The sequence below is a fragment of the Oreochromis niloticus genome, linkage group LG7 (genome assembly GCF_001858045.2).
Source record: "Oreochromis niloticus isolate F11D_XX linkage group LG7, O_niloticus_UMD_NMBU, whole genome shotgun sequence".
NCBI classification, from domain to species: Eukaryota; Metazoa; Chordata; class Actinopteri; order Cichliformes; family Cichlidae; genus Oreochromis; species Oreochromis niloticus.
The window spans coordinates 44,467,369-44,489,684 of NC_031972.2; the positions used below are offsets into that span (position 1 = coordinate 44,467,369).

The 22,316-nt window shown below is 40.1% G+C and overlaps 1 protein-coding gene across 1 annotated transcript in view; it reads right to left on the reverse strand.

Annotated features, from left to right (window-relative positions):
- cspg4 (chondroitin sulfate proteoglycan 4) overlaps positions 1–22,316 on the reverse strand; it is a 77,413-nt gene that overhangs the window by 12,135 nt on the left and 42,962 nt on the right. The window contains exons 2-6 of the mRNA XM_019361821.2: positions 18,771–18,934; positions 12,944–16,480; positions 11,387–11,575; positions 10,936–11,211; positions 5,220–5,396 (exon numbers count right to left, since the gene is read on the reverse strand). Coding sequence (XP_019217366.1) covers positions 5,220–5,396; positions 10,936–11,211; positions 11,387–11,575; positions 12,944–16,480; positions 18,771–18,934 — 4,343 coding nt within the window. The remainder of the gene's footprint in view (positions 1–5,219; positions 5,397–10,935; positions 11,212–11,386; positions 11,576–12,943; positions 16,481–18,770; positions 18,935–22,316) is intronic.

Below are 22,316 nucleotides of genomic sequence, written 5' to 3' on the forward strand. Positions count from 1 at the left end.
ATACTCCTGAGTTTTGATTTATGTCTTTACCTCATCTATATGATTTTTGTAAATAGTTTCTATTTTATTATGTTTTGGGTCATGATTTTATTGTTGTTCTAACATGATGAGTTTTATTTGTACTGTTCAGGTTGGTGTCTCGGTTTCAAAGAGTTACTGACACATGTTTAATATTTATTTGTTGTCCAGGTGGGGCTTGGTCTTTTGGCTTCAGGAAAGCTATATGCTAACAATGCTATACAGCTGTATTTAAAACTAGGTTCTTTACTGACGTTGTTTGTACTGACAACATGTAGGCCTATGGGGAATAATATATAGGGATTCTTTTACTATGACTTTGTTACATACATTACAGTAACAGGTTATGACCATTTAAATACATAACAATTTCAGTACCCGTACTATTTCCAAAAACAAAACAAAATTAACTTTTTTCACTTAATATATGTTACAAAACATTCAAATTAATTCTTCTAAATAAAGAAATGAATTCCGCACGTGTACTATATAATTATGTCAAGTATACAGGTCTTGTCTCTTTGTTTAATATATGTATTTTGGTAACTTCCTGTTTTTATTTTGAAAGTTTTTTTTTAATCATGATCTGGGTTAGTTTTGCTTCCTTTCCTCCCATTTGCTGGACTTTACATTAAAGGCTTCTGTTACTGATGTCATGCTAGCTCATGTGTTCACTGGACAAATTAAAATAATATGACTGTCAATAGAATTTAAGCAATCACAGGCAGAAAATCATCTTTAGTAAGACGTATACAAAATAATCTGCCAATCAAATCTATTTTTCTCCATATTCTCCAGAAATGTGGCGCTGCTGCAAATATCAGGGAATAGATGTTGAGGGAAAACCTTAAGACTCATCAAGCAATCAACATCCCTGGGGCCGCATTGTCTTCCATTTCCCTATTATATACGCTTTCAAAGAAAGTTTAATCTTCAGTTCTGAAGCTTTTGTCTTTTTAAGTGCTTTATGTCACTTCTGGTTTTTCACATACCTCCAGAGTTCTGCAATATAACAAATGTTTTATGAAGTCTATAATTTAGTTGCCTTCCAGTCCACTGCTTATAACATCCCACTCAATTTGACACTCCATCAAAGCCCTTTCAAAGCCCAGACTGCATCAACAGTTCAAAGCTGTGATCCATCATTATACACTTACTGCTTTTTCTGTTGCTAGATTTTGTCTTTGTTGCTCTCAAACGATAACGCTTAAAAAATGGTGATGAGTGCAAAGATAAGTAGGCTTTGAGTCAAAGATAAATCAAGAGTCCCATTCATAACAAAAGCCCTATATCTATATGTCTAATCTCAGTGTCGAGCGGCAGAAAAGACCAATATTTGTCCCTTGCATAATATAAAACGCATTTAGAATATGGAGAAGTCTATTAACAAGGGAGACATAAGCAAGAAATACAAGAAGACTTAATTTAACACTATTAGACTTATGTTTGCAACAGATAAAAAGGAAATAAGACTGGGGTCATTTCATGTGAAAGTTACCCATGTGTTGCGTATTTCTGAGCTGAAACATGTGCGTGTACAGTCAAACAGAATTAACACCGACAGGTTCATCTGTAGTTCACAACAAGTTTCGACACCTCAGTTAAAGAGAACCCAAATTTATTTGAATGGTAAATGTTTTTGAAAGTCTAAGTTATACATAATTATTGCTTCAAAGGCATCTATATGAGCATGTCTACTCCTTGGAGAGCAGAGTTGGTTGTTTTGAAGCAAATATGTGGCAAAATTTGGAATAATGCCCCAACTGTCAGCTTGGAGGGGAGAGAGGCCTACTTCATGAATTTCATGAATTTTGAGCCAAAAAAATCTACTAAACATGTATCTCACACTGTGGCATCACTGGCACTGCTGGCTGAAGTCCCTGCAGAGACTGAGATTGTGACTGGACCTGGTGATTTTTTTTGGTCTAGAGGTTCTGGACTAAGAGAGAAAAAGGAGGGACAATAAGCTTACATGTGTCCAGTTCCTTGATGAGCAAAAACATGTGTCGCTAGGTAGAACTGACAGCTCTATCACATCAGCCTACAACAACAAACAGGAAAGCGTTTTATCCTCGCTGTTGCAGAAACCTGCAGAGATCTTGTGATACGGGGCTTTAGAGGAGCTCGTTCTCCTTGGGGCAGTTTTCTTCTCGCGGCCTGCAAAAAGCACAGTCTGATAGTTTGTCCGGGGGCACACCGATGGTGGGGGAGTGCAGACTAACCCAAACGTTCCCAGCCAAATCTGGACTCTGTCAGACAGGTTTGCAAGTGGATTGCCTTAAGGCAGAACACCCACTTTTCCTCTTTGCACCATGGATGAGACAGCTGCTCAGTGCATGCCCACCCCTCTATTTTAGCCCTATTCTCGCAGAAGCCTTCGGTGTACAGTATGCAGACATGACTCAGCTGAAAATAGCACCACCCACCTGGACAATTTCTCAGCTTTAAGCAGCACTTCTGCAGACAAATTTGGTGTCCCATCGTTCAAGCTGAGGGGACAAGCTACTGGCAATTATCTGTGGGAATAATCATGTTAATGCTGAAAACTGTTTGCTCGACAGCAGCCTACCACATCCTCAAGAAAAGCTCTCAAGTCATCTAAAGCCCAGGATTTATTCACCTTTACAAAGAGATTGCTGTTAAATGCCAGCTCTTATAGGAGCTAGGTTTAACTAAGGTTTTACAAGGGCGGACATGAGAAGCTTTCCTGTTGGTCTCCAGTAGGATTTAGTACACAAACAGTTTTTTCCCTGTTTCCCATTCAGATGTTTTCTTGTGTTTTCCAAGATCCATCAAATGCTAATTAAATGCTGAAATGTGTACTGTACCTTTTTCACAAAAAGGTATATGTTTGCTAATGGCAAACAGAATTTATACTGTTAGAAGGCTGAAGTTGAGCGATGCTATTACAGAGCAATTCCCGGTCCTTTACACTAGATGGCCACATTAGCCCATTCTCAACCACAGCCAATCTAGGGCAGGTAATCTGAAAATGGTCTCGCAAACTGATAGTTTATATAACAATCAATGCATTTAGCACCTAGGAGGACGGGCCGCAAATTCAATCTGATTGGAGATAATGGCTGGCATTTCATTTTGAGGGAGTAATGAAGTAGCTGCCATAGGCAAATGACTTTGTTTGCCAGTGACTCAACATCATCCTCTAAACGTCTGAGACTCTGAGGGGCGCCAGATGTTTGCAGCTGCATCCAAAACTGCCTAGGCATCATGTTTAAGTACAAGACCACCAATGTGTTCGTAATTCTATACTGGGGAGCGGGAGCTAAAGTTGAGAGTGAGAATAATGCTATTTCATTTCGATTTCTCCTCCCCTCGTCCAGCCCATTCCTCTCAGAGATACAGGTTAACTACATGCCCTCGCTCCTACTTTGTGTTGTAATGAGAGATTAAACAAAACTACTTAGCGAGGGTAATGAGGCTATCACTCAAAGTCAAAGTAATCTTGTAAAATGTGAGAGATGCAAAAGCAAAATAGATAGGCAGGTAGAGTGAGGCGCTTCTGCACAGAAACACAGCAAAGTCAGGCGGAAGCAGACGAAGACAGACAGGGTTTAAATTCTAATCAAGACCAGCTGTATCCTGCAACACCGGGCCAAATGTGATCAGACTGAGCAGAACCCGATCACGGTCGTGTTAGTCATCATGTCTACAGAGGTCACTACACACACACACACACACTTCCTGCTCTAAATCAATCCAAGTGCCACTGGGCCAGCCCCTTGTTCTGTGCGGGTTAGACATCCACATATTATTATGTTACATTCTGCAGCCGCAGCAGAGGAGTCGCAGGGATTGGATGCTGCCCTCACTCTGCCAGAAAGCCGCGGTCTCATCGACCATCTTGGTTTTCCAAAAATACGGGTTGCCAGGGAGACGAGGAGCCACAGGCAGAGCGGGGAGGGCTGAATGACACAGTTGGTTTCCAGTTCTGTGAGCTGATTACTGTCGACTTTTTCCGACTGCGTGACTACTCCTGCTGTAGAATCTACGTTATTCATCCCCCTAAACTTTTCTTTCATGACTGACGTAAATCAGTTTAAAAGCTTGCCACAAACTCATTATAAGCCTACAGCAGAGTCATTCAAATTCCCTGCTAGATATACACCTTTTTTGTTACAACATAAAGTTCTAAGAATTCAGTGCGGAGGTGTTTCGTTCTTTGACAGTCTGCCACTACCAACTTATGAAACATTATCCAAATCGCCGGGGAGAAGCAAATATGCACGTCCATCAAACTTCTGTGTCGTTATGCTGTAATTTCACTTGGAACCCAAGCACAACTTACTCCTCAGAAAAGTGACAGTACAGGATCAAAATGGAAAATGTAGACACATACTCAGAAATGTATACCTGAAATTCTGCCTGACGCTTTATAGTGGGCACGCAGTGGTGAATCACTGCCCTTCTATTGTAACGTGACTTTGCACGACTTACATTCTGAATTTTCACTTTATTAAAAAAGCAAATACTCTTAGGGAGACGGTGCATGTCTGAGGTCTGTATAGTTCAGACTCGATGTACGAATTCCATGCATTCATTTGCCTTACCGCGTGGAGAAAATTGTATATGCAGTTCATACAAGATTCATGATTTTGGACTGTTACTGCGGCTGAAACTATAGTGTATGGATGTGAGAACTGTCAGCAAAGCCTACAGATTTCATTCAGAGAAGATTAATCTATCAGCTTCTACAGATAGATAGATCTGTCTGTTATTTTGTTGGAAAATCAAACTAAATGAAGACTAAAGCACAAAGCACTATGGGGTAATTCTGCTAAATTGACCGCCTTTCAACACGCCAGAATCTCATCAACCGTTATAAAGCCATTAATCTGTCATTCTTTCATATTTGCGCGGCTTGAGCATCAGACCAGAGTTTGAAGCAGGTGGTAATGCCTGTAGCCTGTCAATCACGCATGCACGAGTCAAACTAGGTCTCTCTTCCTGCATACTGCAGCAGAGAGACCAAATATATACACTTTCATCAAACACTGCAATAAACATGTGCTCTTTTCTCTTTCACAGGGAATGAAAGCTGGTGGTCAGCTTGAATTGTCATCGGGTAAAATGTACGACACTTTATAAGCACAAAGGGGGTTTCAATATGTTAACTTTTCTGGCTTGATGAGCATGTGGGAGAATTGGTCATCTATCACACGTTCATAAGAGCAAAGTATTACCTCTGTTCCGGTGTTGCGTGTCAGTTTCGGGGGCTCATCGTTGACAGGTATGACAGTAACCCAGATGGTGAGAGGGAGGCTCCTGCGGCCAATTTCATAAGCAGAGACCGAGAGTGTAAAATTGTCCTCGGTGCTCTCTGTGCTGTCGTGCATGTAGTAGACATTTCCATGTTTCATCTGCAAGAGACCAAAAGGATGCCAGTTGTCATTCAGATCTCATCATGAATCATACCTGAGTGGCAGAACACATAATAAAAGGTTAGATGAACTTAAAAGGTGGGATTAGATTTTACAGTGTGACTGTGTCTCTTAACATGTGTACACAGTGGAAACCAGGGAGCCGTAACTTCTCTATAAACCTGGATAAATCTTTTAGGAGAGCATGACCTGCACACAGCATTATTCAAAAGTCTTGAGCCATTCCTCAAAGTGATCTTGAACAATAGTTTTCTTAAGGTCTTACAAAAGACCTTAGCTACTGGCTCCAAACTTTGAACCAAAAATGTATCACTCCATAAAATCTATTGCCACTCATTGTCAGACCAGTACTTATAGCTGTGCATTGTCAGAGGAATGCTTTTTTTCTTTTGTTTGAACACCGATCATTTAATTATAACAAAATGTCACTAACTCAAGGTGACAGGTCAACATATGACAGACAACAAAGAACTATTCTTAAGGAAGAGACACAGAAAAGGACGAGGATTGCAAAATTAGACAAGTACTGGACTAGAAATCAATGGCAACAGATTTGATGGAGTGATGAATCCAAATTTTTGGTTCAAATTCTTGTTATTGCTACAGCTATTTGTAAAGCATGGTGGAGGCTCTGTCATGGTTTGGCATAACAGCCAGTGGTGTTAAGGATCTTGTCAAAATTGATGGAATTATGAACACAGAAAAGTACTGCTGATCACATTTTAATCCACCATGCAATACAGCAGTGGTTCTCAAACTTTTCACAGTGAGTACCACCTCATAAAGTATATGGCTCTTAAAGTACCACCCTTATAACCAACATTAAAGTACAGTGGTTAATGCCTATTTAACACCATATACAGTTTACACGAGACAATTTTATTTCTTATATGAATGTTAATTTATTTTAACTGTCATACACAGGATGTGACAAGTGATAATAATAACAACCATACTGCATTAAAACGTTCACAGCAGGTGGGATATCTGGTCTTTAAGTGATGACTATGAACCCTGCTTCCGGGTCCAAACTATGAGTTTATTAAGGCTGTCGTGTTTTTAACATGTTTTAATGTTTTGTTGTTCTATTTAATCTGAACAAGCCCCTAAAAAAGTCAGTGATCACTGTCAGCCTCTCTCACATTTAAAGCTCAGTTTTTAAAACCTTACGATGTAACTACAGCCCAGCCCATGCAGCAGTATATGAATGACTAACCTCGTATTGTGGATGGATTATCTCAGTTGTTCTCCTGACTGAAGTTTGGTCTGTTTACAGCATCCTGCCATGTGATTGCATTTGTCCCTAACCATCGGGAACCCTCACGTTAACTTTTATCGAATGGAAAAAAGTTAGCTTTCATCCTCCAGCTTCAATGTATTTGCATTATGCTAACCATAGCTGCGTAGTTAGCCACCATGCAGCACATCATTATACCAGCTAGCCCAAATTCAGTAACCCTACAAACGTCACTGCTGTTTTGTTTTCTGTCTTCATTTATGTCGGAAGTGATAGCAGAGCTATACGTTTTAATTTTTCTGAAATCCCTCAATCAGAACATGCTATATTATTTAATCTTAATTTTTTGGGGGGAGACTTCCTGCAAACTGCTAGAGGGAGCCCACGTACCACCAGTGGTGCGCATACCACAGTTTGAGAATGACTGCGATACAGAAAATGACAGAAAATGTCTGATTGGCAACAGCTTCATTCTTCATCATGACAGTGATCCCAAACACGCTGGCAATGCAACAAAAGCATACCTGGAGAGAAAAACAGCGGTGTGGGATCATCTTTTTCAGAGAACAAAATTCAGAAACATCCAAAGAAGAGCTTTGAATGTCCTTCAAGAAATCTGGAGAACTATTCCTGACGACTGGTTAAAGAAATTATAAGAAAGCTAGCTTGAGGGAGTTCAGACTGTGAATAAAGGTGGTCATATCAAATACTGACTTTCAAGCTTACTGAAAACATTGTTTTACCATTTGTGTTTGCACATTTCAAAAGAATCGCTGGAGCTATTTTCCATTTTTGCAGAAAAATAAAATGAGGGTCGGTTCAAGACTTTTGCACAAGGCTGTAGTTTGAAACGTGGATGGATTCAAAGTGTTCGTCACGTATGGAGTACAATATGCTTATTCTTCACAGCAAGTGAGACAGTAAAACTACTGCCACAATACTGTATTATTACAGTCAAGTGTAACGAAATCAAGGCACTGATAAGGGTAGTCCACCAAATTGAGCTTGGAACAACTTGAAACTGCACTTTGTTACAATGCTCTTTGTAACTTTTAAAAGCAGTCTACAAATAGGCTCTTTTGCTTTCTTGTCTGGAGCTACTGTAGATGAGAAGATAAATACTACTCTCTGGTCTGGGTCATAAATCAATTGGTTAAATATGCCAAATTTGCCAGGAGACAGTTTCCCCAGCTCAGCATAAAGATCGGTCTTTTGCATTGATTAAATAAACAACTTACCGTATGTAAGCAGGCAGTAGAGTTGCTGGTAAGTGGAGTTTTTGATAGACTTTTTCTTTTGGATAGCTATTCCTTTTTTTTTAAATGTGAAGCCAGACCCAGTGTCTTCTAGATGTAACCCAATATTCATTGGACACGTCTTAGCAAAGAAAGTGTTTCAAAGTATAGTTTCAAACATTTTCTTTAAAAGGATTATAGTTTAAAAGGATGAGAAGAATATATTGTTTATAGCACACACTGTATTATTTATGTTTTTCTCCAACCAGATAATATGATACCAGTTCTCAAAGTCGAGAAAAAGCTATAATCAGGCCTAAATGTCTGTCTGATAGCAGCTCAGGAGCAAGTGAGATGACACCTTGAGAGAAACCAGATGCAGAAAGGAGTCAGTCGTCCATTGTTAAGGGAAGTACACAGAAAACAGCGGCTGTGGCTGGGCCGAACAAAGAGCTTTCCCTTTCTGCGTTCTTGTTTAAAATCTTTGCCGTCTGGCTCAAATAATTTAACTTAAACATCCGTTTTCGCTGATACTTTTTGACACATTTACAGATTCAGAACACTCCTCCGCAAAGAGAACAATTAGATCTTTGTCTAGACAAAAGCCAGAAAGCCACAGAGATGAAGGGACCTGCTTCAGAGAGCAGCAATTGGCGAATGGATTCCATATGACTGGCATCCTTTTGGAATAACAACCCTCATCATCATTACTGATCAGGGAAAGTTGGAGAGAAAATCAGCCTGCTTGCTGGAACAATAAACAGTTGCTGGTAATTGGACACTTGGCCAACTCAGTAAGGCTGATGTGTATGGTTGTGTTTATTACTAGCTGCAGACTTTATGTTAGTCTAATTTTAGACCGATGAAAAGTCTCTTGGTCTGGTTGGCTATTGAGCTATGGAGTATAAACTGCAAAGGCATGCTCTTTGTGTTCAAAAAACATGCACTGTGTGAAAATATAAAGAAGACAATGCAGACTTTAATAGGTTACTGCAGACCTAATGGAGACCTGATGGAAAGCTGAAACTGATTAAAACAAAGACATATTGGAACAAAGTGTTTCATGTTACTGGATGTTCATATGACAGATTCTGTGCTTGTGTCCCATCTGGACCACATGGCACATAAAGTCAATTGAAATTATTGTGGCAGGCATTCACTTGAATCTGTATGAGTCACAATTTTTTCTCATAGTAGACTCCTCTGGGTTACCGTAGGCTTACATAACCTCAGTGCCCAAACTGATGTCTTCATTGCAGCACTACTACTAATAAGTCCAGTGTGCATTCCCAAGTGACATCTGGGGACTTTCCTACTTGAGCTTCAAATAATATTGAACTTAGCAGAAAAAAACACAGCTTTCCCATGTGGCACCTTCTGGATGGGAAAAATTGAGCCAATGCACAAAGTCCCCAAAAGAATGCAGTTTGTCTAATGGCCACTTGAGGCTGGCTCCAAAAGCTAGACAGTCCTCGTCGACTCTAAATTTCCTAATTTATGGTGGAATATTTAAAGCGTAGTACAAAAGCAGATTTGGTCATTAGTGTGTGATAAAAGCACGCCTGCTTACAGTGAGAGGTGACTGTCGCTGCAAGCTGTCTACTGAGCATCACCTCGTCTAATTCAGGTCGTTCAGCTGGACTTCTTGACTTTATGTTTTAGAGTATTTTACAATTATCTAACGAATAACATGACCTGCTTTGTGGTTAATTGCGCTAACAGATGGCCGGAGAAAGCAGCACTAGCTTTTTTCCCCTCTAAGCTGTTTTAATTTATTATTTTATTTATATATTACAATATTTATATATATTTAAAAAATTTATTTTATATTTATTTTTATAATAATTGCGGCTTGACTCACAAAATATTCAAAATTAGGCTTGAACCTGAATTCTTATTTGGGATAACTAACTGGACTGGATTCTCTGAGTATAACATTTGAAGAAAAATTAAAAGAAAAAGTACAAATATGTCAAAAAAAGTCTCAAGATTTTTTCCCCCCAGCGTTCATTGCAGTAGACTCATTGGAGCTGCACATTAGACTCTTAAAGACACAACATGAGTGAGTCTAGTAAAGTGTGGGAGAGCTTGTGTGCACTCACATATTATTATAGGAATTCAGCAAGCCAGTTTATTCTGGCTGCAGGCGCTCCAAAGGCATCGTCAGTTTTTCCACAATGCTTCAGCAAAGTAGAGCAGAGCAGTGGGTTAGATGTAGGAGCTATAAGATATATGTCTAACTAGCTCCACTCAACTATGCGGTCCATTCAGAATGCATGAGGTTTTTCCACCGGTAACTACTCATGCATTTTTCATATTTTCCTAAAGCTGGGGTGTCTGAACCACATGGAGTGAGACGAGCTAGCTGTGCTGCAGAAGCTCCCAGATTTTCTCTCCTCTCTCCATCTGGTGTAGCTACACAAATCCAAACAGCACCGAGTAGTAGCTGAGAAAAGTTCCAAAGTGACGCATTGTTGTGGTAATCCTCTTGAACAACTGCCCTTTCCTACTAGTGTGAGAAAGATGTTACACTGCCCATTGATGGCTTCTTTTTTTTTTTCTTGTGAGAATATTTTTGGACTCAGTGTGACAAAAATATATGAATCTTTGTCCAAATGAAATTCAGGTTCCTTGTATGGACACAAGACACAAAGAAATCTGTTTAATCCTTACAATGTTTTACTGAAAATCAAATGTTTTGGGCCACTTGGCAACACATGTGTTGCACATAAGCTAACCATTTGGTGCAAGCAGCCATTTGGTAAATAAAAAGTTTGCACTGCTTCTTCCTGCCAATTTGCAGGGCAACAACAAATGTCAGATTTTTAATAGAACTTCAAAACCCACTTTCTGAGTAGCTACAATAATGATTCTTCTTCCTCCACGTGCTTGTTCCTCATGATGCTGGCAGGTTAGACATTTCTGGCAGGTAGTCACAGTTAATGGAAGTGTATCATTGGTGTACGCATGTACTGGAAATAACGACCGTCAAAAATGACATGCATAGAGCAGAAGAGCTCATTAAATATGTACTTTGTCTGCTTACCTCTTCTAATGAAAAGTAAGAAAGCTCCTCTTCACTCATGGAGCGGATATCCCCGTGTTGTGGTGGTTCATCCACGGAAATTTCAATGATTGATGAGTTGTAGAAGGGGTCCAAGATGTTAATAATGTCTGCATTAATTACTCTGCTGAGGCCCTCCTTCACAGTAAAGTTGAGGGCTTGGACAGGGATTATCCGGGGCACGATGTTCACAAACATGTGCAGGTCCTCCACTGTGTTAAAACCATTACTGACATCCAATGTGAAGACATCATGGCCCTGAAAGAGATAAATGTAGGAAATAATTTATTTATGTTCAGAGAAAAACCTTGTACCTTAAAGAAACTGTGGTCGCCTTTCGTTTAGTTTTAGTTTCATTGTGAATATTAAAGGGAACGGGATTAAGAAGAAGTAATTGACTAATTACAACTGAAAGGAAAAAACAAAGCAAAACCTGGGTGGGTGCAGACACGTAGAGAATGTGTCCTTCATCAATATCTTCCTGAGTGAAAGAGTGGATGTAGTCGAGGACAGGTGAGGCCTCAGCGTCTGGACTGGTTGTCAGCTTGACCACATGACCGTGCTGAGGCGGTTCTTTGATTGTGAAGCTCATTTCACTGGGCAAAATGTCAGCTTGCTCCACCTAAAAAGCCAAAGGTATATCCTGTTAATTTAATATTCAAGATTTCTATGTATCCTAAGTGTCTGGTAGCTTGATAAAGATGCAGACTGTACATAGCGAGCATTTGAAGAACCCTGTACATTTGTAGCATTGCTGGAATAAGGAAAAATGTTTAAATCTTTTGCTGTTTCTAACTCTTTTGAAGTATGGTTTGAATATACGTTGTTCTTGGCAAAAATTAAAGAATATTGCACAACCTCAAGAGTTAGCAAAACCAACAAATTAGCTACTTGGCTAAAATTCTGGAAAATATAGATTGGAAGTGGCAGCACTTAAAAACTGCAGCTAGATTTACTTGCGGTGTTGTTCCCCTGTTTGAACATCCACAATTGAGTACACAAATATAATTAAAGTTGTTCTTTTGTTGCATTAAAACAGTTTAGTTGTATTTTTAGTTCTCAATATATAATTAATAGCCCTGCTATAGTGTCTAATATAGACTTAAGACACATTGTTAGACAGCATTGTGAACAGAAACTTCAATACACATTTGTGACATTTGGCAACAGTTAGAGCCGTGCTGCAGATTTACGCGCAGGCAGATTTATGGTCATCTCGCTTTGAGAAGTTTTAATCTCGAGCCTGCGCGGAGCCTTGGAGTCTTTAGGAGCCGTGCTCACATACGGCAATATTTCAAAAGATCATACCGCTTTTCATTTCATTGTACAGACACACACATTGGAAAAACTCCCAGAAATAAAGTCAATATTTTACCTCTTGTAAAGGCCATTCTGTCAAGGCTTTGTTCAACACATATTTCAGTACTGTGTATACCGTGCAGTCAGCACTGTATATTTAATATGCATCTCGTACTGTAAAACCAGTGTATGTTCAGGTTTTTTTATTTATTATTTAGACCTTAGTCAAGGTCTGACATATATCTTGCAATGAATGGATCAGCATTTTAAACTGCATTAATTGCTTCCATGATGAACTGCATGCAGGCTCATCTTATAAATTACAGTGGGATTCAGGAAGCTCCTCGGGGGATACTTAGTGCTCTGTTTTCTGCACTTAATAGAGTGCAATTTAGTACATAAACCAAATTAAAAGCAGCGACTGTAAAGTCATATTTAGCCCTGCTTTCATGTGGTTATAATATAGATTTAAAGCGGGGTATGCTTGGTGACTCATGGGAAAGATCTTTTTCACAAAGAGAAAATATGTTTCTAAAGACAATATTTCTGTCATATGAAGATCATATCAACTACATAGTCTTTCTTATTAAATAAAAGCAAATACGTGCTGCACAACTTGAATGTCAGCAAAGCAAACTGTTGCTCTCTTAATACAAAAAAGTATTGTAATTACAGAATCAGTAAACAGTACCTTGAGATGATCATTGGTGATTACGGTGTGCTCTCCTTCATAAGAAGTGATGGCGGCATTGACGACCACCTCAGGCTCAGACAAGTAACCTTGCTTAAATATTTTAATCCTGAACGTGCCCTCTTCAGAATGTCCATTTGCCTGCACAGTGAAGCTGAAGGAGTCCTTGGACCTCAGACTCTCATAATTGTGCTCATATGACACTACACCCTTTTTCAGGTCTTCCTCGGTGAACACTGATGCCTCAATCCCACTCACAATAATTCTGCCATCCCTGGGTGGGGATGTAATCTGAAACGTAATCTCACTGTCATGTCTGATGTCCATGTTGGATTCTGCACTCAGCAGGGTGGTATTAAGGGTTTTGGTGCTTCCGTGATCGATGACGATGATTGTGTTGTTCACCACTCGCAGGTAGGGTTCACCTGCCTGGATCTCAAGCACCGCAGTGGTCTTGTGGAAGCCATCTGACACCTGGAGTGAAAAGCGCTCCCGATCTGCTCCGTGGTGAATGAATAAGACTTTCTTATCTTTCAGGTCGGCTTGTGTAAAGCGGAAAAGGGGTTGTGATGGCTGTGATGTTGAGACAATATTGCCCGAAAGGATTCCCTCACGAGCGTAGACGATTTGACTGTCATTGAAACCCGAGTCATTGTCCTTGAACTGAATGACATCTGTTGTTAGCAGGCGCTGACCGTTACGGACCACATTGAGGACTTTATCCACTGTCCTCACAGGGGCATGCTCATTTTTGGGATAGATTGATATTCTGAAAACATCGCTCACAGTTCCTTCTGCATTTTCTTCATTTGCCAAAAAATGGAACTCATCACTGCTTGTCTTGGAGCCATCGTGCTTGTAAACGAGCCTTCCAGACTCAATATCTTCATTACTAAAAACTCTTATCGCCCCCTCAAATCTAGCAACTCCAGGTGGGGAATCCCTTATTAGCCGCCCATGCTTTGGCTCTTGAGTCACCCGATACACGAAATTAACAGAACTTGGAGACTCTAGCCAAAGGTAGTTTTTGTTAAGAGCATGCTCACTGCCCTCCAACACAACCAACTTCTTATTAGTCAAAACGGGGGCATCCGCGCTGGCAATGATATTGATCGGAAAGGTGTACAGAGGAGAGTGCTGATCCTCAGCAAAGACTTTGAACTGGAACTGATCTCTAGTATCTACAGCTCTTCGTACCCGGGCCCTGTAGCTAACGGCATTGTCTAAAATATCTTTTTGGGTGAACATGTCACCCTCACCCAGCTCTCTTTCTGACAACAGGAGGCTACCCAGTGTCGGGGGTGTAATGAGGATGTATTTGATTGTCTTGGGGTCTGGGGTTTTGTCAAGGACTTCAGCTTGAAGGTCTGTGATTGTTTGCTCTTCACCAGCCTCCATTTCCAGTGGTACCAGCTGAGAAACCTTCACTTCAGCAGGGGAAATCATGACTGCAAAAGTATTGTTCCAGAGAGAGAACCGCCCCAGATGAGCGCTGAATTGGATCTGCTCCAACACAGTATTTTCCTGGTCACTTGAGTCTGTGCTGACATACCTAAGGCGCTTCTGATCTAAATCAGACTGATGAAAAGTTGTGACTTGTTTGTACACTCCATCATTTGTCAGAATCTGCAGTTCTCCAAACACTAGAGGTTGTGTGATGTTATACACAATATCGCCATTACGAGGATGAGCGAGAGCAGCCAGCTTGTGATTGTCTATGGATGCATTGCTTCCTTGTGACAAAAGAAGGCCAGAGTTAGTGACAATGGTTAAATCCGGTTGTATCACGGACAACCTAAAAGTAGTAAAAAGGCTTGATGATCCTTCAAAAGGCACGTTTAAGGTCATCATACCAGTACTACCGCCTCTGTGTACAAAATAAATATTTCCATCTTCCAGGTCCTTACAAGCGAACTCTGAGATGCTTACTCCTGGTTTCAATCTGTTTTCTAAGTAACCAAAATCCTCGGGAGGCTCTGAAGTAACAGTTATAATTAAGTCAGAACAATTGAAGCCGAAATACAACAACCTCATGATGTTGGTATTCAAAAGAGTGCGGCCATTTTCAGCGATGGAGATTTCCTCTATATCAAGTTGTGGTGTATCATTAACTGGAAGAATTTCAATTGGGAGGACATAATTGTGAGGAGCTTTTAAACATTCTGGAAGGTAGAAATTGCTTTGAGCAACCACCTCTAAATAGATTTGATCTGCAAGCCTTTCATTTCCATCATGCATATACTTGATTCTCTTATCGACAATATCAAGAAGAGTAAACTTTTGAATGTGTTGTCTGTTAATGTTCATATCCACCAAGCCATACGAGGGAAGACTCATGAGAGTAAAGGTAATCTGCGACTGTTGCATGTTTGCAGCACTGAGGTCAAATGTAGGGTTTAAGTTGTTGATATCAAGAAAAACCTCTCCACCTTCTGGCACTTGTAATGGGGTGACATCTAGAAGCTTGGTCACATTTCTAAATAACTCTGTCGTGTTTTCTGTTGGGTAGCAGTGCTGTTGTTGATTAAAGTCAACATAAATATGTGGCGTACTGATGGTAGGGGAGGTTGAGGTTAATTCCCCTTCATAATTTGAGTAGTCATAGTCCTCTCCTTCACATTTAACATGAATATCTTTGGTCACCAAAGCATCCTGCAGGTTTCTGTCTTTCTGATTCACTTTAATTTCTCCCAAGCATCCAATGAAGGATTCGTCTGTCAAATCTTCCTGATAGATGCGACTTAATGGCCCATTCTCATGGAAGGATTCCTTCATTTTTGCCTGGATGCCCCCTAAATACAGGCTTCCGACCAAATCCAGTTTTTGTGATGGGTCAAGGGAAATGGAGGAAGACTGGCTGTCTACATTAAGAACAAAAGAATCCTGACTGATCTCGATCTTAACTCTGTGCCACTGATCATCATCCAGCTTCACTTGCATATTCTTCAGGGCCTTAATACCATTACCGAGGTCTAGTAAACCTTTGAGATAGCCTTTCACAACACCAACAGCAATGAAGTCAGAATCTTGGCCAGGATGGAAAACAAGTAAGGCATCTTCAATGGTGGTTTTCATTAGAAATTCCAAGGCCCTTCGAGAACCACTACCTCCACTCCAGGTGGAGAAGGATATAAAAGAATCAGGGGTGCTGAAACTGGTGGTCTCGCCATCTCCAGCCTCAAACTCACTGCTGCAGGCTTCCTTTGTGTCTTGGCATCGTTTAAACGTTGAAGTAAGAATATCAAATTGATGGGATTGAAATTTGACTTCAGTCATACAGCCACGAAAAGGAGTAATGGCATTGCTAAGGTATGAAGTATTCAGTTCTCCAGTTCCTCCAAGCCAAATGCCCTGGTCAATATTGAGCTGCCCCCCGTCATTGCTCACAGGAACATATGTTGAAAAGACATCATTAATTGTCATGGTAAGCCTGCCTTCTTTCAGGGTCAGTGAGACTTTCTGGTCCAGAAGATTGTTCATGTATGCTCCTTCAGATGAGGACAGCGTGACCTCACCAGCCCCCATGTTCATCCGAGCCTACGTGAAAACAAACATCATTTATTTCATTTGAAAAATTACATTGCATTGCATCTTTTGTATATTGTGGAACACTGGGTATTTATGTGTGTGCATTTAATTGGAGCTGCTAATATATGAATTTATCTCTGCACTCTTATCTGGACATACTTAACATTAATGCCTTTCTTCAGTATGGTTTACTAAAAAAGGTTATAAAAAACCCCTATATACTGTGCAAAGGTTTTCAGTCACCCCTCCTTTGTGGTCTTGAGCAATCATTTTGAAGACTTTCTTTTTTTGACATTGGCTGCTTTTTTTTTTTTTTCAGTCCAGTCCTTGTACCTGACCATTTTCAAAAGAATGCTTTTCATTATTTGTTTGTTGAGCTACTTAACACTAACCTATGACTCACTAAAGCATTAAAAAAGCATCTAACTTAAGGAATGATCCAGTACTGTGGCTACACATAATACAAAGAATCCAGCAAAGACCCTACACAGGACTTCAGAAATGCATCTGATCCATCTACTGTTTGCTGAGGCATCCACAGAAATGGTCTTACTGGAATGGTGTGTGTCCTTAAGGAAAGGAAATGAGGAGAAAAGGTTGAGCTACGCCAAATTACACAAGAACTGGTTTGAAAATCAGTGGGAACAGTTCTTATGGAGGGATGAATCCAAATTTGTAAATTTTGGTTTAAATCATCAGCATGTAGAGAGTCATGGTTTGGGGGCTGCATTTCAGTCAGCGGTGTTCGGGATCTTGTCAAAATTGATGGAATTAGGCAAGAAGAAAAGTACAGTCAGATTTGTCAGTTTACACCATGCAGTGCCATCTTAAAGCTGTCTGTTTGGCAATGGCTTCACTTTTCAGCTTGACTATGATACTGCCAATTCACTAAAAGAATACCAGAACAGAAAAACACACAATGTGACACTGTCAGTCATGTATTGGCCTCCCCAAAGCCCAGACCTCAACATTCTTCAAGCAGTGTGGGATCATCTAGTCAGAGAACAGAATAAAAAGCAGTTTTTTCCCTTATATACTGTATTTTCATGTATCTTTGTATTTCCTGGGTTCAATAAGACACTCCATCAATTTCCCATTTTTCAAGAAATATAAAGAAATGAGTGGTTGCCTCAAACGTTTTGTCGTAAATGAACACATAGCAATTATATAAAATGCTTTAAACTGTGGTCATATTCATTGCTAGATCCTGTCAGTTACAATTGATTGCAGGTTAATTATTTGACTAATTTACATTTTTTAACAATATAGAACATTCAAGCAGTTCATGACAAAACCCAAGAAAATGACTAAGAAGTGTTTCAGTGAATTAATTAATTCATTTAGAAAATGAATTAATTCCCAGAAGTTTCACTAATAAAATCGGAAATCAGAATGTTCTTTAAAAAATGTTGAACTACATGATTCTTCAACATCACACACAGATAAGGCAATTTCATTTTTGTGGAGCCTTGACTCTATTTGTTCAATGTATCCCTGAAAAACGTCGACTAGTAATATTTCCTTTTATTACAAATAACCTTTGATTTCTCCTCACTGAAAATGCAGCAATATTGTCCCTTCTGGGGAAAGTCTGTATGTCTCAGTCGCACCGCAGCTGATGAGAATTTTACTGCTTTAATTTATTATTTATTTATTATAGACATAAACAGTTTTCATTCAAGTGAGAGAACTAGAGACGACAAAAAACCCCCAAAAGAATCAATCCACCTGTTTTAGAGGGACACCTGATGAGATGTAATAGTTTATTGAATTGAAACAGAGTTCACGACTACTTTAAAAGTCCCACGGTTCATAACCCATTGCACATTCTGTTTCTTCTAGTAATTTCACTCGTGATGTCTTTGGGATTTTAATGTGTGAGAAATTACGCAAATTATCCTGATGAAATGACTATTTTGAGGTCTTTTCTGTGTGTAAATCACTTTAGCTGCTTATTATTTCACTATAACAAAACATACTGAAACAGGACACTCTGTACTATGCAAAGGTGACTTTGACAATAACATATTTCGCACTGTAGCTGAAGTTTCTTGAAGTGTGGAACTACACTTCTCTACAAATACAATAAGTTATGCTGGTCTCAAGGTGCTTTTCGTTCTTTCTGAGTCCTTAGACTTGCTTCTTCCATAGAGCTGCAAATAGAAATGCAGTTGTCTGTTTTAGCCTTTTCTTTTGAACAGCTGCTCTGTTATTGAATTGGTTGTCCAATAGGTGCAAACACTGCTTTGTTTAAAAAGAGTTTTAAGGGCTCAGATTATTGCCATGGCTAAATCCGCACCTGTATTTTCCCATTTTGGAGCTCAAGGAACAGGTAGTCCTCGTTTCCAGCAGCCAGGAGTAGCAGCCCGCTTCGTCGACTTGTCTTGAACTTTAGTGACAACTGGAAGGTGGAGACATCTTGAAAGGCGTTTAAATGGCAGAAGCTGTCCCCAAAGTAGGATTCTGTGAAGAGTGAATGTAGGTTATAGCATCTGAAAGTATGATATATGGATCATATTATCCTAGACATCAAAGACATTTCTGTTTTTATACCCTGCATACATACACAGACAGTATTTTCTTTCACTTTGCACCATATGTCTTGTTTGTGATTTTGCTAGGAAAAGGCACCAAAACATTTTGTAGCTAAACATAAAATAGCCTCATTTGCATTGTCTGCATTGTGGAAGCATAACATGGCCTACTACAGTGGCCCACACAAAAAGACACCTGCGCAGGATGACACATTATTAACTCATCCTATAACTGCTGACTGGCAACTCCCTGAATTCTGATGTGGAAGTTTGGCGAAACCAATTAGAGGAGCATTTTTTTAATACAGTCTCATGTTACAGTGCAACTTTCTCAGGCACTGATTTCTATATTATCAGGTGTCCTCCAGCTGCTCCTGGCTGAAGAGGAGCTCCGGTGGCCTCAAAGGGATTCTCTCACTGAGACATCAGTCATTACCCCTGCGGAGATTTTTCCGGGCACATAGAGTCATGGGGAGCAGGATTTCCCAGGCTTGAGCTGTCTCATTTTCAATGATATGCTAATTCAGCCACCTGCCTCGGACTGTGCTCTTTCGAGCCCTTGACAAAATGTAAACCAGGGAGGAAGTCAATTATTTTCCAGTGCACATGCTCTGAAATTAAACTGGACCGCCTCCAAGAACCCGTTTCCTCAGCCATGGGTTTTCCATGGCTTTAGCCAAGAGATATAGAATTAGTCGCCCACTTGCCATCACAAGGGTGATAGTCCAAGACACAGAAGCTCACAGTGAAGAAAGCAATGTTCTGATTGGCCAATGCTAATGCTTTGGAATATTTGGAATAGTCCAGCAGAGAGATAGAGACAGTGTTGTGTCAAAGTTCGTAAATTCCTGGGAGATCATGAGGGACAAAACGTTCCCTCAAAATCAACAGTAGCACTGACTAACCTAGCAGGTTTTGTGTGATAGGGCATAAAGGAGAGGAGAAGAAAATATGACAGGCTCGAGAATTCACATTCATAACTATAAATGGAAAAAAGTATTTTCTCGGGACTGAAACAAATGAGTGTGTGTGTGTCTGTAAAGGACAGCCCATGTCTGGGTTGCGTCTACATTAATGTCATGCTGCCAACTTCAAAACACTGAAGGCTAACTTTGTCCTTTTGTCTCTCATCCTGTAAGTGAGCCTTTCCATTGCGGATCTGCAACAAACATTGAAAATGTAAACAAAGACAATCATTTTGATGTCAGCAAGAACGAAAGCAAAGCTTTTATCGTCACGCCCACGGTTCTGCGTTTTAACTAAGAGGCATTTAGTTTTGGTTCCAGGGCTGCTCTGTCATGAGCAAAGTCAGTGATGAATGGTCTAAGCACAAGGCCAAGCACACAGAGAGACTTTTCGCAGTCACAGAAACGCCACGGATATCACAAGAAGTGGATTTGACATTATCACATGTTAAACTTTGTAATGTATACTGTGTGAATAATAACAAAGAAAGTGAAAAAAATCAGAAAGCCTACTAAATGACAATGAAATCAACCCTGACAACTCAACAAGGAAATGTTACAGAACATGGAATGTCATTTGTACAAGAGAGTTGGACGAAATTGTTGCAGTTACACATCATTCATTTTCAAAATGTCACTTTTTGGAGTCTATTGTCGTTAGCTGTTACTGACTGCGCCAGAGGCTATTATAGTACAGTTCAGAGAGTTTTTGGTAAAGCTAAGGTATTCTAAATGAAATACTAGCGCTAATTGCATAGGACCCTCTAGGCTGAAACTGAAAAATGGGGGAACAGAATCTTTTCTTACAGGCAATTGCATTAACAAAGAAAATCGCAATGAGCTCCATGGTTCTTAAACCCGAGCTTTTGTTGGATTGTTCACTGAGCATGGGGATAAAAAGCTGAAGGAGAGAGCGATGCCAAGACAATTCTGCCTGGGGATTTTCTGGTTCAAATTCAGCTTGCTGCTGTTGCCTTCAGGAAAAAGGAGCACATTTTCTAATGATACACACAAAAGCTTTACTCTCTGCAGTGTACCTGGACCTGGAATTCATTAGTTCTCCATCTAAGCTGTGTAAAGCTCTGTGTAGAATAGGCTTCATGTAGGAAAAGCACATTTTCAACATGCTATCTGTATAAATGTCTCGCTCTGTGACACTTCTTTTGTCTCTGCACCCTTGGTTAAACCTGTTCTGTGTTAACACTTCCTAATATGTTTGCAAAGAGATACCTCCAGGATGACAGAAAAGGAATTGTGCATCACACAAACCTCTTCTCTTCTCCTGCAGTATAAGACTAAGCCACAGTCTCCATCTTCCAGGCACTCGGTGCTGGATGTAGATGGGAACTAGCTGAGGGGATTTTGCTGACAACGCATCATCATACAGAAAGGAACATCATCGCTCCCAAAGGGTGTAGGCTGGAGCTGTGGCTCTTCTGCCACACTTGGTGTCAGTCTGTGTGTTGAAGTTTAACCACCCAAGAGCACAGTCTCTGATAAGCTTCAACTACCACACCCCCTTAACACCACTTTAACACAAACCATTCTGTGTCAGGCAGAATCCTGGTCTCAGGCCAATGCAGATGGCTATAATTTGATGACTGACTGCACTTGTATTTATAATGCTTGGAGGAAACGGAGTCTTCCTCCCTTTTAAGAATCGCTGGATGAATTACCCTTTTGTCTTCCTCTCCCTTTCCTCCTCCTCTTCTCTATCCTCTTTTGGTCCCAGTCTAGTGACACATGTCCGGAAAAGCTATAGGGAAGAGAGACACGCTGACCACAAGTGCCGGAAGGTTGGAGACAGTGAGTTGACTTTGTGTCCTGTGACATGTCCGTACTGATCAGTCAGAATCGCTTTAGTCCTATTTTAAGTGAGTGTGAAGATTTGGCAGATACACATGAAGTAAGGATTCAGGGTGCTAAATGACTCATTACAGTCACTCAAGGAAATCTTTAAACTATATGCAGAAAATTGTGAAAACCGCTATCCTTGAAGTTTGTGTTAACTGCATAAACAGAATAATGCTATTTTATTTATTGTACTTATTCTGTTTGTTTGAAATATTTAGCAGAAGAAAGGACCTTGTGTGTGGTTCTCTTCTCAAATTTTGCCATGGTAACACTGCTTGGAATCCAAACAAACCACCTACTTGCGTAACCCATGGTTAAGCTATGGTTAGCTTGGCTATAAATAGAGGTTATGTTTGCCATTTCTTTCCTTTGCTGGGTTTTGCCTACTGCAACAGGGCATGATGGCTCAAGGATATGAAGAATAGAGTGTTGTTAACCACAGATAGAGCCTGAGAGCTTATAAGTGCAATATTGTTTTTGCCACATGGCAAC